The 12490-nt window shown below is 45.5% G+C and overlaps 1 protein-coding gene across 1 annotated transcript in view; it reads right to left on the bottom strand.

Moving 5' to 3' along the window:
* Positions 1-3016: 3016 nt before the first annotated feature.
* The window catches only part of clcf1 (cardiotrophin-like cytokine factor 1), a 14373-nt gene continuing 4899 nt past the window's right edge, over positions 3017-12490 (bottom strand). The window contains exons 2-3 of the mRNA XM_080773720.1: positions 6333-6493; positions 3017-5974 (exon numbers count right to left, since the gene is read on the bottom strand). Of these exons, the coding sequence (XP_080629846.1) occupies positions 4550-5974; positions 6333-6493 (1586 nt within the window). The 3' untranslated portion in view covers positions 3017-4549. The remainder of the gene's footprint in view (positions 5975-6332; positions 6494-12490) is intronic.

Here is a 12490-nt window from a genome sequence, read left to right as displayed (position 1 = left end):
CAGCCAAGTCTTGCGTAAGTCATTTCCTGATTACGCAATGCTGTCTTTGAGGTGCGATTTCGCGTCCGGATGTATCTGCTTGTGTTTCTGTGCACGTGTGTGCACTTGCAATGTGGGCCTTTTGGTATGTCTGTGTGTGGGTGCATGTTAGGTTGTTTATGTCTCGATGATATGAGTCTGTTTGTACGAGGTGGCCACACCTAGCATTAAGGGTCTATACTAGTCCCCCTCTACACTAAATATCGGCAGAAAATAGCAGATCTACATGCTCAAAGCTCATCGCAACATGACATGTTGTGAGCTTTTAGATCTGCTATTTTTGCAGAATGTTTTCCCCAGAATAGGGATGCTATGGTTCATGTGGTTACTATGCATCTCAACACATAATTTAGCCAGACCCCATTAACACCCTGCATTGAAATGCAACGCCACCACCATAATAAAACACAGAAAATCTTATCCCAACACAAAAAGCATATTTGTGCACTCACTTAAGGTGATTACAATAATGGTATGTTCAATCAGATTTAAATCTATCCCTTATGCTTTTTGAACTAGACTTAAAACAGTTCGTAACAGGGGGAGAGACGGGAAGTGACATATAGCAAAGTTAGTCAGGATCGGGACTCGAACCTGCTATGCGCTGCATTAGGAGCCTAGGTGCCCGGACCGCTAGGCCGACTCGGGCCGTCCCTTATGCATTTTGCGTGCAGTTTACACCAGGATTTATTTTTCTTTCTTTCTTGTTTGTGATCCAGAAGTGAAATGACACATTTTTCTGCAAGGTGTATAAATGGGATCTGACCAGCAGTGTTTTCACCTTGTTGTGAGTACTGCATGTGTGTTTTTATTGTATGTCTGGAAGGATTCTGTCAATGTGCAAAATGTTTTTATGAAACAAACGTGTAGTTGAGATCACAATGAGTGTGGTGGTCCAAGGGACAAACCCCCTTCACTGGTATTGAAGCTGCACTTCCGGGTTCTCGTTCAGCCTGCTGTTCCTATTAATGGCCCAGCATATATTCATTCAAACCTTTATTTATTCTCGAAAGACATTGAAGTTGCCCTCATTTGCAGTGTCGTCGAGATACAACATTTTCAAAGCAATACACAAAAACAAAACAGATTCATAAATCTGCAACATATATGTCTTTATTTCACCTTCTACTGGTCGTAATATACAGTATAATCTCAATGCGAGTCAATGAGGGCGAACTTTATACTTGTTTTTATACTTGATATTTATAAAATATTTATATTTATAAATAAATTTATATTTATAAATAAATATTGTAATCATCGTGCTTGTGTTTAGTAAATTGACCCTTATGTCAGGTTATACACCCAATACCGCTTGAAGCTCATGAAGGCGACATCCCCTCTGCCTTTTGGTTTATTGTCAGTGGTTTGACCTCTCATGCAGAACACCTGGGTTCAAATCACAGGTAGGACACACAAGTTATGGGTGTTCAGCTTTAAAAGTCAAGGGTGAACCCACCCAGCACGCGATGGTTCGCCTTATAAGATGGTCGACACACTCAATGGAATTGGAATTCAGGATTTTATGTGGATATTCTAGGACACTGTTTCTCAAGCTGTGGGCCCACTTTGATGGGCCATGGAGATAATGCAAATGGACCCCCAGATAATTGATAAAACACTAGATTTGAATGACATTAACATAAATAAAATAAAAAGGTTCTAAGAAGTATTTTCACACACGGGTTCGAAGTTAAGAGATTGGCATATTGAATAAGTCTGGCACAGTTCACCTGTTTGACCAAATTCACTCATATCATGTGCACATGTTCCAATTGTTCCATTGCACCCATGCACACTGTTTTGACGTCAGAGCTAGTGTGATTCCATCGCAAAATGGTCTCTGGTGTGCTTAAGTAATGTAATGTGTGTGTGGTTATGCATGGCTGTTTGTGTGTGTGTGTGTGTGTGTGTGTGTGTGTGTGTGTGTGTGTGTGTGTGTGTGTGTGTGTGTGTGTGTGTGTGTGTGTGTGTGTGTGTGTGTGTGTGTGTGTGCACGTTGTGCAGTGTATCGCAGTGGCTGTGTGGCTGTGTGCAGGTGTGTACCTCGGAGGTGATGGAAGGGAGATCCTCATTGATCCTTTAATATCTGTCCTGGGGCAAGGAGAGTGAACCACAAAGCATGGGAGAGAGGGACAAAGCTAAAGAATGGAAGGAATAAAGACGGTTCAAATAGAAGAGGAAGACTTCATACATGTTTAAGGCAGGAAAACTGAAAAGATAAGGAAAAAGAGTCGGACACAAACAAGAGGAAAATGCAAAAGATTTGACGGCCAAAGAAACACAAGACACAACAAATGTCACCAAAAGAAGGACAGAGAAAGAGAAAGCGGGAGAGAGAGAGAGAGAGAGAGAGAGAGAGAGACAGACAGACAGACATGAGAGAGACACAGGGGCTTACTGAGATGAGTTTGAGTCCATTGGTGGGATTATGAGGGGTGTGTACTGTGTATGTGGCTGTGTCTGTACCTGTGTCTGTCCATGCCAGTGCAAATCCCTCTCTGTCACAGCTAGCCCAGAGAGATGTTTTTGGGAAGAGGAGCTTCGTGAGATAGTGGGATGGCGAAATACAACGGGAGAGGGTGTGGGCGAGAGAAAGAGAGCGAGGGTGGAGGGATGTGATGCTGGGGCGGAGGGCGCGAGGGAGAGAAAGATGAAAGAAAAAAGAGAATGATCATAAATTTCCGTCAAGACAGACAAATAAAAACTGCCCCGCCTCTCTGTCTCTCTCTTTTTCGGTGATGAATGTGAGTCGGCCTTTGTTTCAAGAAATGCCCCGACCCCAAATTCTTCCCCTTGGTGCCGCTCATCCAAAACCATCCCTATAAAACTAAACCATCGCAAACAATCATCACAAATATACAGTCTCTCTCTCTCCTCCCCACTTCTCCCCGAATGACCAATAACACCATGCTCAGTACAAAAGAATGACCAATAACACCATGCTCAGTACAAAAGAATGACCAATAACACCATGCTCAGTACAAAAGCTCGTATTTTTTTAATTCTCCTCTTGTGTTGTGGTACAGCGTTTTCACAATGGGAAGAAAATAAATAAACATCTTGATCAATAAATATTATAGCGATGTGGTCCATAACCTTCATGCATGCAGGCACACAGAGGTGAATTTACAATGGGTTTATACAGTAATTACAAATGCAACTGAGTTGTTTAATGTGTCTCGCCCTTAATCATAATATTATAATACATTTTGTTCTTTGAGAATGCACTTTGAACATTACTGCTACTAGTTCAGCTGCCATTCTGTTACATAAAATCTCAAAATTAAAATGAAGAATTGTGGATAATTATAATATGTAGGACGTCTAACCTTAAACATACAGATTATTTACCCACCTCTTTTATTAACCACCCTATATGGAAAAACAACAAACTAAATAATACATTCGGTTCAAAATACGTTTTGAACCAGAAGCAGCATAGAAATTGGTGACAGTTTAAGGCACCACTGTGTACCATGGTAAACGTGTGTGTGAGTGTGCATGTGTGCGTTGTGCGTATGTGTGGAGCCGTTGTTGAGTTACTGTAACTGTCTGGCGGATTTCTGATTGCTCAGCAAACCCCATCATATACCCCGTCTTGTCTTTCCACCCTTCATCCGCTGAGTCACGCCTCCTCCCCGCTTCCTCTCCTTTCTGCATCCTCTTCATCCCTCTGGCCATGTCCACTGCTTCCTCACCCTCCCTTTGTCTTTCCCCCATTCATAACTTTCCCCTCTTCCCTCAGAGAAAATGAATGTTTGCTGATTCACGCGTCTACGGGTCACTGAATCAGCCTTCGCTCAATAGTTGTACTGTCCATCTATCTGCCTATGTCACCCTGTGTGTGTGTGTAAGTGTGTGAGTATGACTGCGTGAGTATGTGTGTCTAGCCACCTACAGTGGTATTTCTGTTGATCTATGAGCCGTGAAGTCCGGTAACTCAGCCCAGCCTCAGTGGCTTTTGCTCAATGAGCTGCTATGTGCATTAGAGGCGAGTGACAGTGCTGGTAATGTGCAGGCTTTGTGTGTTATATTCCATTAGCGCTGCTGGTGACTTGCCAAATAGTCCTGGCTTCATTCACGTATTTCCCCACACAGTGGTATGGTATGAATGAACGCACATGAATGAAAGTGTTTATGTCTCTCTGGCGTGTGTTCGAGCACGCGCACGTTTGTGTGTGTGTGTGTGTGCGTGTGTGCGCGCGCATGTGCGTGTGTGTGCCTACATGTGCATGTGTGTGTGTGTGTGTGTGTGTGTGTGTGTGTGTGTGTGTGTGTGTGTGTGTGTGTGTGTGTGTGTGTGTGTGTGTGTGTGTGTGTGCGTGTGCATATGAGCACATGCATGCACATTTGCGGCTGTGTCTGTGTATGTGCACTTAAAGCGAGTGAGTTAAACATCTGTAAAAATGCACTCTCAATCAGGTGCCATACGTTTCTATATATCACACACACAGATGCGGTCCAGTCAGTCTCTGTGCAGGACTGCAGGTATACAATAGACACTTCTTCATCCCCTAAGCCTCTTCTTGAGACGGTTGAAGTCCTTGGCCGACCGCCACAGCCAGCTCTGTAGCTCTCTCAGGACCCAGAAGCCCTCCACCTTCCTGGAGAAGTCGTTGAGCGCGGGGCGCACCGACAGGAGCGCAGACGAGGAGGACGAGGACGGAGAGGAGGAGGAGGACAGGGAAGAGAGGAGAGGGGAGAGGGCAGGCGTGAGGATGGCGGCCGGTCCCCTGCGCAGGGAGAGCGGGATGGGCTGCGGGAGGAGGGTGTGTTCCTCGCCGACGGGCCCAAACTGGTAAAACAGAGAGAGCGTGGCGAGGGGAGGGTGGAGGGTCGGGGGGAACAGCGAGCGAGGCGCCCGGCGCTGCAGGTGAATGCTGGGCAAGGACGGAGAGGAGGCGGCGAGCGCGGCGGACCCGGGGTCTTGGACGGTGTACCCCTTCTCTCCGCCGATGCGCTCCTCCGTCGCATCGGTGTCCTGGAGCTGGAGGTGGTAGTTGAGGTTGTAACTGTACTGGTCGTCATTGTGGTGGTTGTTGTTGTTGCTGTTGCTGTTGGTTTGGGGGGTTTGCCGGTCATATGGGGAGCTGGTGCTGCCTCTCCCGATGTGGGACACTTGGATCAGAGGTCCAGGCTGCCCTGGCTCTTCCTCTGCGATACTCAACAGCCTTCTCCCTCTGCCCCATCTCTCCGTCCCTCCCTCTCTATCCAGCTCATCTTCCTCGTCTTCGTCCCCTAATCTCTCCTCGTCGCTGAAGGCCCATTCCCAGCTCTCGGGCTCTCCTCTCCTCCCCCTCTTTCCCCTCTCTCCCTTGCCCTTCTCCCTTGACCCCCCGTTCCTGGATCCGCCTCTGGTCACCTCTGCTCTCCTGCCTTCTTTCGCTCTCCTCTTTCCCGTCGTCTCCCTTTTGTTGCTGTCCTCCCGCTCTCCTCTGACCACCCTGGCTCCACCTCTCCGTTGGCCGGCGCGGTGCCGGTGACCAGACTCGTCCCTCGCTCCGTCCCTGGCCTTGTACAGGCTCTGGCTCATCAGCGGAGCCGGTCTGCTGCGCCCCCCGTCGCCCCCTGCCTCTTTGCGCAGATACTGCAGCTCGCCACTCCCATTGCCCACAGCGCCGGCCGACGGAGGAGGGAGCGCGTAACCCAGGGTGGTCATCAGCCCAGATATAGACCCCAACAGCCCATCCAGACCGGTGCAGAAATGCAGCAGGGACGTCTGCAGGTAGGGGCACAGTGTGGAGCGGGCCAGCTCCCTCACAGCCCCCAGCAAGATAGAGTAGGCCCGTTGGTTCTGCGCTAGCCTGGCCCGGTTCTCCAAGCCGCGCCAAAGCTCCAAGCGAGTGGCGGCGCTGGGCAGGGAGAGGGCGGTGCTGTTGGGCCGCGGAGGGGAGAAGTCCTTCTCGTTGAACGGGGGGCCCAGGTAGGTCAGCTAGATAGAGGTGAATAGATGGGGGTTTTTTTAGTCCCTTGATAGCTTTGAACAAATGTATAGTGTGTATGTTCAAATATAATTGTGTCCTAAATACAACAATTTGCAATGAGTACATTCTGACAGGCATTAGTCCGACACCTTACTCCAAACCCTAACCTAACCCTAACGAACCTCACAGGGAAGACATGGGTGAGTCTTAACCAGCTACGCATGTGTCGGACTGTTGCATGTCGGACTGTTAGTACGTTGGACCAACGTATGCACCCCATACTGGAGTATGATGCAAGAGCAAAATGGCCGCTCATGTGTGAATAATATGGTCAGTTCGCATAAATGGCGTCATAAAAATACTCACATATGTGTCTTTGATTTCTTTGAGCTGGTGCTCCAGGTATTTGGTCAGCTCGTATGTCCTCTCTATGGACGTCCTCTCATTGGCCAGGTTGTGGGAGGGATCCAGGAAGTGTGCGGACGCCATGCCAATAGCCAACAACAAGACCAGCTGGCTTGGACGGACTGCGGAGAGAGAGAGGACCAAGTTTTATTTTGAGTTTGATTTAAAACAGCAGACAGTGCGAGATGTTTCTTTGATGAGATGCATCTCGTGGGCGTCCAAATAGTAGTTAACACACTCCAGAGGTATCCATAATCATAACAGTGTGGGGAAATGTGTCTCTGGAATAATTTTTCCTCGGACACTGTGATGATTTAACTTGGATGATGTATCTCTAATAAATGTGATGGTGAGGGGATGTTACGCCGGGAGCCGTGCACACACACCTATACGTCTATACACAGTTCACAACCTCTGCTAATCAGCACACCGTCAGACTGTTTATAGGCTTTTCTTTTACAATATTCTGGTTTATTTCTTCGTCTCTATGGCGATGACCTTGTCCGTTTACATATTGGCATTTCAGAATCACCTGACACTGCCAATAAAGCTTTTTCCGTTTCCCGTCTAATTTTAGCGGTTTCTGATTGTCGTAGGTTTACTCTGCCGTCAAATAAAACCTCCATTAATAGTCTCGGACAGTCAGACAAATGGCTCTGTCATGCAAACAATGTGCGTGCATAATTTGTCACTGTCCTTTTCTTCCTATCTGCCTTTTTTCTTTCTTTCTTTCTTTCTTACGTCTGTCCTTCCATCCTTCCGCCCTTCTGTCCTTTCTTTCTTTCTTTCTCACAGATACAGATACTTATGCTCTCTGTCACACACACGTTCTCTTTCCTGTATTATTATAGTAAACATGAATGTGTGTTTTTTCTATTGTTTGTGTAGTATGTGGGACAATGAATGCATGCCTTTGAGTCTTTATTTAGATTTTTTGAGTGCATGTGTAGATGTTTTATGTTACTGCGTGAGTATTTGTACCCATATGTATACAATTACATTATGTTTAGTGCATTTTACATGCTTTCAGTGTATACTGTGCGTATACAGGACATAGACTGCATGTGTGTGTGCGTGTGCGTGTGTGTGTGTGTGTGTGTGTGTGTGTGTGTGTGTGTGTGTGTGTGTGTGTGTGTGTGTGCGCGTGTGTGTGTGTGTGTCTGTGTCTGAAGGTGTGATGGAGATCACAGTGGGAATCCTTTTGAGGCTTTCTCCTCTGGATTCAAACAGAGAAAATTGGGAGTTGAAAGGTAGCTTTTAGCAAAAACTCCATCCACTTCCTCTGGTTCATAGAATCGTAGAAAGGCCATGCTGTGTTGCCACCCTCTAGAATGCATGTCTCTCCCTCCATCATTGTCCATCTTTCTGCCTTTTCTGTGTGCCTTTTGAACCCCCCCCTCTCTCGCACACTTTGCTCTTTAAAACCTTGTAACTTTGCTGCTATCCTGCATCTCTCTCTGCCTCTCTTCAGCGCAACACATCATTTTAATGTGAAAAGGTGTTTGAACATTCAATAATAATAATAATAATATAATTAGACCCTGTGGGGAAATTCACTTTTCAGCTTCACCCAGCATGATTGCTGCCATGTGGTCAGACTTGAGTGTAGGGGAGAGCAGTTAGGGGTTAAGAGTCATGCTCAGGGTATTCTCGCGTGGCCAGACTTTGGCCTCGGAATGCCTCCCACAATTTTCAAACGCTTCCGGTCATACAGTCTGGAGCACGGAAGGTGAATGTTACACATTTACAATGTTCATTAATAGTATTGCTGGTACTTATTACAATAGTACCAGCAATTCGTAACTGCGCAGTTCCATTCTGCTGCCATTCTACGTTTCTACGTTTTCAAGACTTTCAAGGCAGACTTACATAGGACCAAAGCTTGTGTATGTCACTAGAATGCCTTATTCCTCATCTAAAAATTAATTATAATAGTGCCAAACCTCAAATAAAGTATTTATTTAACATTTGTTGACACATAAAAAAAAGGCAAACTATCTATTGCTTGGATGCATTGAATTTTATAGATATGATGCAAATTCAAGCGATTTATTATTTTCTTTTCAGTTTACGCATGTTGAGCTGAATTATTAGTTCCCTCTGCGCGTTTGCCGTTTCTGCAAATGTGGCCACAGTTTCGCCTATTGGGCTTTCATGCGCTACTCCATATGTCACGCTATTAATTTATAATATCGACCACATCACATGATCGCTGATCTACAAGTTGTGTAGTGAGTGCGTCTCACCGCATTGTAAGCTTGTAGATCTGTCCATTTGGAAGAGTGATGGTGTTTTTTGGTCTGACGTTGGATGTTTCCGGTTGCCTTTTAGGGGGCGTGGACTCAATGCAAATGATCTCCACCAGGAGACAGAAATTAGGACCACCGGTGATCCTCATATCAGGGAACTATACACACCCTTTCGTGAATCTTGTCAATTTGTGCTTTGAATTACACACCCCTTTACACGTTTTATTTACACAATATTTTCGAACAGCTTAGTGAATGAGGCCCATTGTGTTTTTTTTTTAGATATGGACAGGTATGTAAATATCCGATGTTGTCCCTTATCTGTTGCCCTGCCTTTAAGCATACAGCTGCCGCCGCGTCACTTTACCGTAAATGACTAATTTGAGACTGAAAGTCGTGACGCATGGTGCCATTAGCTGGTTCTCTGCATGCGCTCATTCATTCTTTTCCATCCTCTCTGGTCTGCCTCATCTACAGTATATGTGGTTCCCGCCCTCCTCCTCCTGTCTGCTGCACCACTCTCTCTGACAGCCAGACGGCAGGCTGTGATTCATGCCTGCAATTATGGACCAAACATGCTGCTGTTCAACAGGTATGAAATATGTATTGCACAATGTGTGCCCCTGTCAGCTGCTCTCGCGCTCTCTCTCTCTCTTCTCTCTCTCTCTCTCTCTCTCTCTCTCTACTCTCCCCTAGCCCTTTCCCTGTTTAACACAAGCATACTGTACACATGCATGCTGATGACTTTGATTTAACATTAATTCCACATTAACCATAATAAATCTAACGGTAACCTTACCCTAACATACCTAACTTTACCCAAACATTAACCCAATAACCCTAACCTAATAGACATGCCTATAACTTAATCCTGAGTGGCCGCTTTGGAATTGAACGGTTGGTCTCCGTTTGATCTGGGTTAACGTACGCCTATAATCGTTCCCGATGAGCATCTTGGTGCCTTGCATGCATGGTTGTTTTTGTCATTGGTGTGAGTGTATGAAACTATGAATGGCTAAGCGTTGGAAACCATTTTGGATAAACGTGCCACATGAATGCAGCACACACACGTGCGCACGCATGCAACACGCACTCACGCACAGAGTTCACTCTGAAAATAAATTATATTAATTATAAAGTCGATTGTTGTCCCTGCTTTTCCTCCGGCCTCATCTGCTTTCAGGCTCCTTATCTCTGTTATGCCTCAGGTCAAAATAACAGCAGCCTGTTAACCCCGATTAGCTCTATTTTGCTAGGTCTATCGCCCCTTTTCCTCCCTCTTTCATCCTTCCATCAGGGAGAGCCCTTGGGGGGGGGCGTTTAAGTAGAGTGCTTAAACACCCCGCCAAAGCGTTTATACCCTCGACACTTTCTCGGCGGGACTTTAAGCAAACATGTTGGGACACTAAAGCAGTCGACAGCTACCTCCTCTGACGCAACCGCAACAGCATTAGCTCGACGTAAACATCAACATACTCTCCCCAACTCTCCAAGCAATTACAGTGAGGTCTGGAAGACAGGGGCTTTTCATGTGCCACTTGGTCAGTTGTGTATCGTGCAACAATTGAGTTACATAACTAAATGGGTAAATCATTTAAATTGGACAGCGGCAGTTGGGGCAACCAGTCTGCGTTCCAGGGGGTGGGGGTTGCCAAACATCATCAAACATCATAAGCAAACTCTAAACGCTCCGACAAGCATGCAGCACAAACACCGACATTTTGGACTGCAAGCTGTCGGCTATTGAAGAAGCATAGTCTGTAAACCAGGCAACACCCACACACTCATGTACACACCTTTAAATCCCTTAGTCAGAGTAAGCCCATCGGCTTCCAAATGGCCAAACCTCTTTGGATCTACCCGACCGCGGAGCATCATCACCTGTCAGGGGTTATAAGCGTCTCTCTGTGATGCCTGAACATTTGGAGATCATCAAGTCATCGAGTCCTCACGCCAAACATCCCGCCATTAGCATCAAAACACCCTGAAATCAACTCGACCTCATCGCCTCCGCATGTAAACAGCCCCAAGAGGAAGGATGTGCTCTTCTTGTGTGTAAAAAGAAAAAAATAAACTCTTCGGAAAGGGATAAACTGGTAAAAGAAAAAATCCTTCTTGGCTAAATTCAATCCGAACTGTTCCAAAGTGTTTCCTTTTGTTTCTAGCCACATGTCAGCGATGGTTGCCAGACATGAAAGGGTCTTGTTGTTTTGATTGAGCGCTGACATGGCTGAAAGCATCCTCCTATGGGAATAAAGAAAACACTACTCTTTTGTATCATTTGGCGTAAACTGAGATAACTGAAAGCCAGGCCCGTGTTCCATCTATATAACATTATATTGAGTAACTATAATATAGTTAGTGCATGTTCCCAACTTCAAGAGCAAGCCCATGGGGGCTTGGGGCTATGTCTGTGTACCTGGCACTGGGACCACACTCCACAGGGCAGGGTTGAAACCAGAACATTCTCCCTGGGAGGATTGCGTTACAGCAACACACAGGGTTTCCCTACAACGGTTGACCGTGACCTGGCTCTGTTCATGTGTGTGCGTGTGCGTGTGCGACTGCGTTTGTGTGTTCCTATGCATCTCTTCATATTCTGTAGGCCTATCTGTTGGCACTTGGCACACACATACATCTGATAGGAAAACGCACAGAAAAGCACCCACAAACACATCCACACTCAAGTGCACGAACACACAAGTCGCCGCACACACAAAAAAACTCACCCACGCACTCGTGCACATGCACATTCACATACGGTACACACACACACACACACACACACACACACACACACACACACACACACACACACACACACACACACAGGAGTTTCATTCTTCATAACAGATCATATTTATCTATGGTTTGATGTAAATTCAGACTCACTCGTGTCTGGCTGCCATCTGTAAGTCCGGCCTGAATCTAAAGTTAGGGCGCCAAACATTCTGTGCTTCTTTGGGGTCAGTATTTAAATTAGGGTTAGGGTTCATAGTTGAATGTCAGTGCACAAGGTCATGTTTTGGGGCAAGGCAGTCTTGTAGCTCACTTAACACGCAAGGTTTCATATACGCAAAACCGGGTGACCCCATTCTCATGTGGTTGTTGCATCTCTACCCTCCACGACGACTAGCATTTCATATTTCCCAACAATCACCATCATTTTGAGGTTTTGAACAAACATTTAAGCGGCATTTGATATTGTGGGAAAAGTATGTGCTGGTGAGCACAGTCAAGGAAAATGTAGATCTCATGCCAAAAAAGGTTGCCCTTCCCAGTTCCAAACACTTGAAACCATATAGGTGGTCTTAAGTACTAAACAAAAACATGTCATGAAGCACATTCTGAATGTTAGAGTTAAATGAATAGTCTTTAGACTATTATAATTGTACTGTTTGTCTCTGTTCCAAAGGTAGATGCTCCACAATATTAGAATACTATCTAAGCTAACTATCTTTTTTTATTTTATTTTATGGTACATATATTTTTGTGATGGTACAAATAGCCTTTATTCAAATAAGGACATGTTGCCTTCATGGTTCAAGACAGTTCCAAGTGTGTAATTTTTGTAGAACAGCATCAGTACCTAAACCTTACCATTTGATGTCTCCAAAACAATTGTATCGTTAATTCAAAATATGTTTTTTCTAGCCTATATAAGGAGTAGGATGTATTTGAAGGGGTGGATATACCTAACTTAGGTAGCAAGATTCTTTAAATGCCTTGCGGTACCTAAGCCCATTTGGTACATCAATAGTGCTTATCATCCAGCTAACACTTGGCAGACCCATGATAGAACTGAGGCCAAAACGTATCAGGAGTCCAATTCTAGAAAGGATTACATCTCTGAGCCAGATTCAAAAGAGC

The sequence above is a fragment of the Protomyctophum bolini genome (assembly GCF_963924005.1).
Source record: "Protomyctophum bolini genome assembly, chromosome: 10".
NCBI classification, from domain to species: Eukaryota; Metazoa; Chordata; class Actinopteri; order Myctophiformes; family Myctophidae; genus Protomyctophum; species Protomyctophum bolini.
This window is presented reverse-complemented; position numbering and strand designations above follow the sequence as displayed.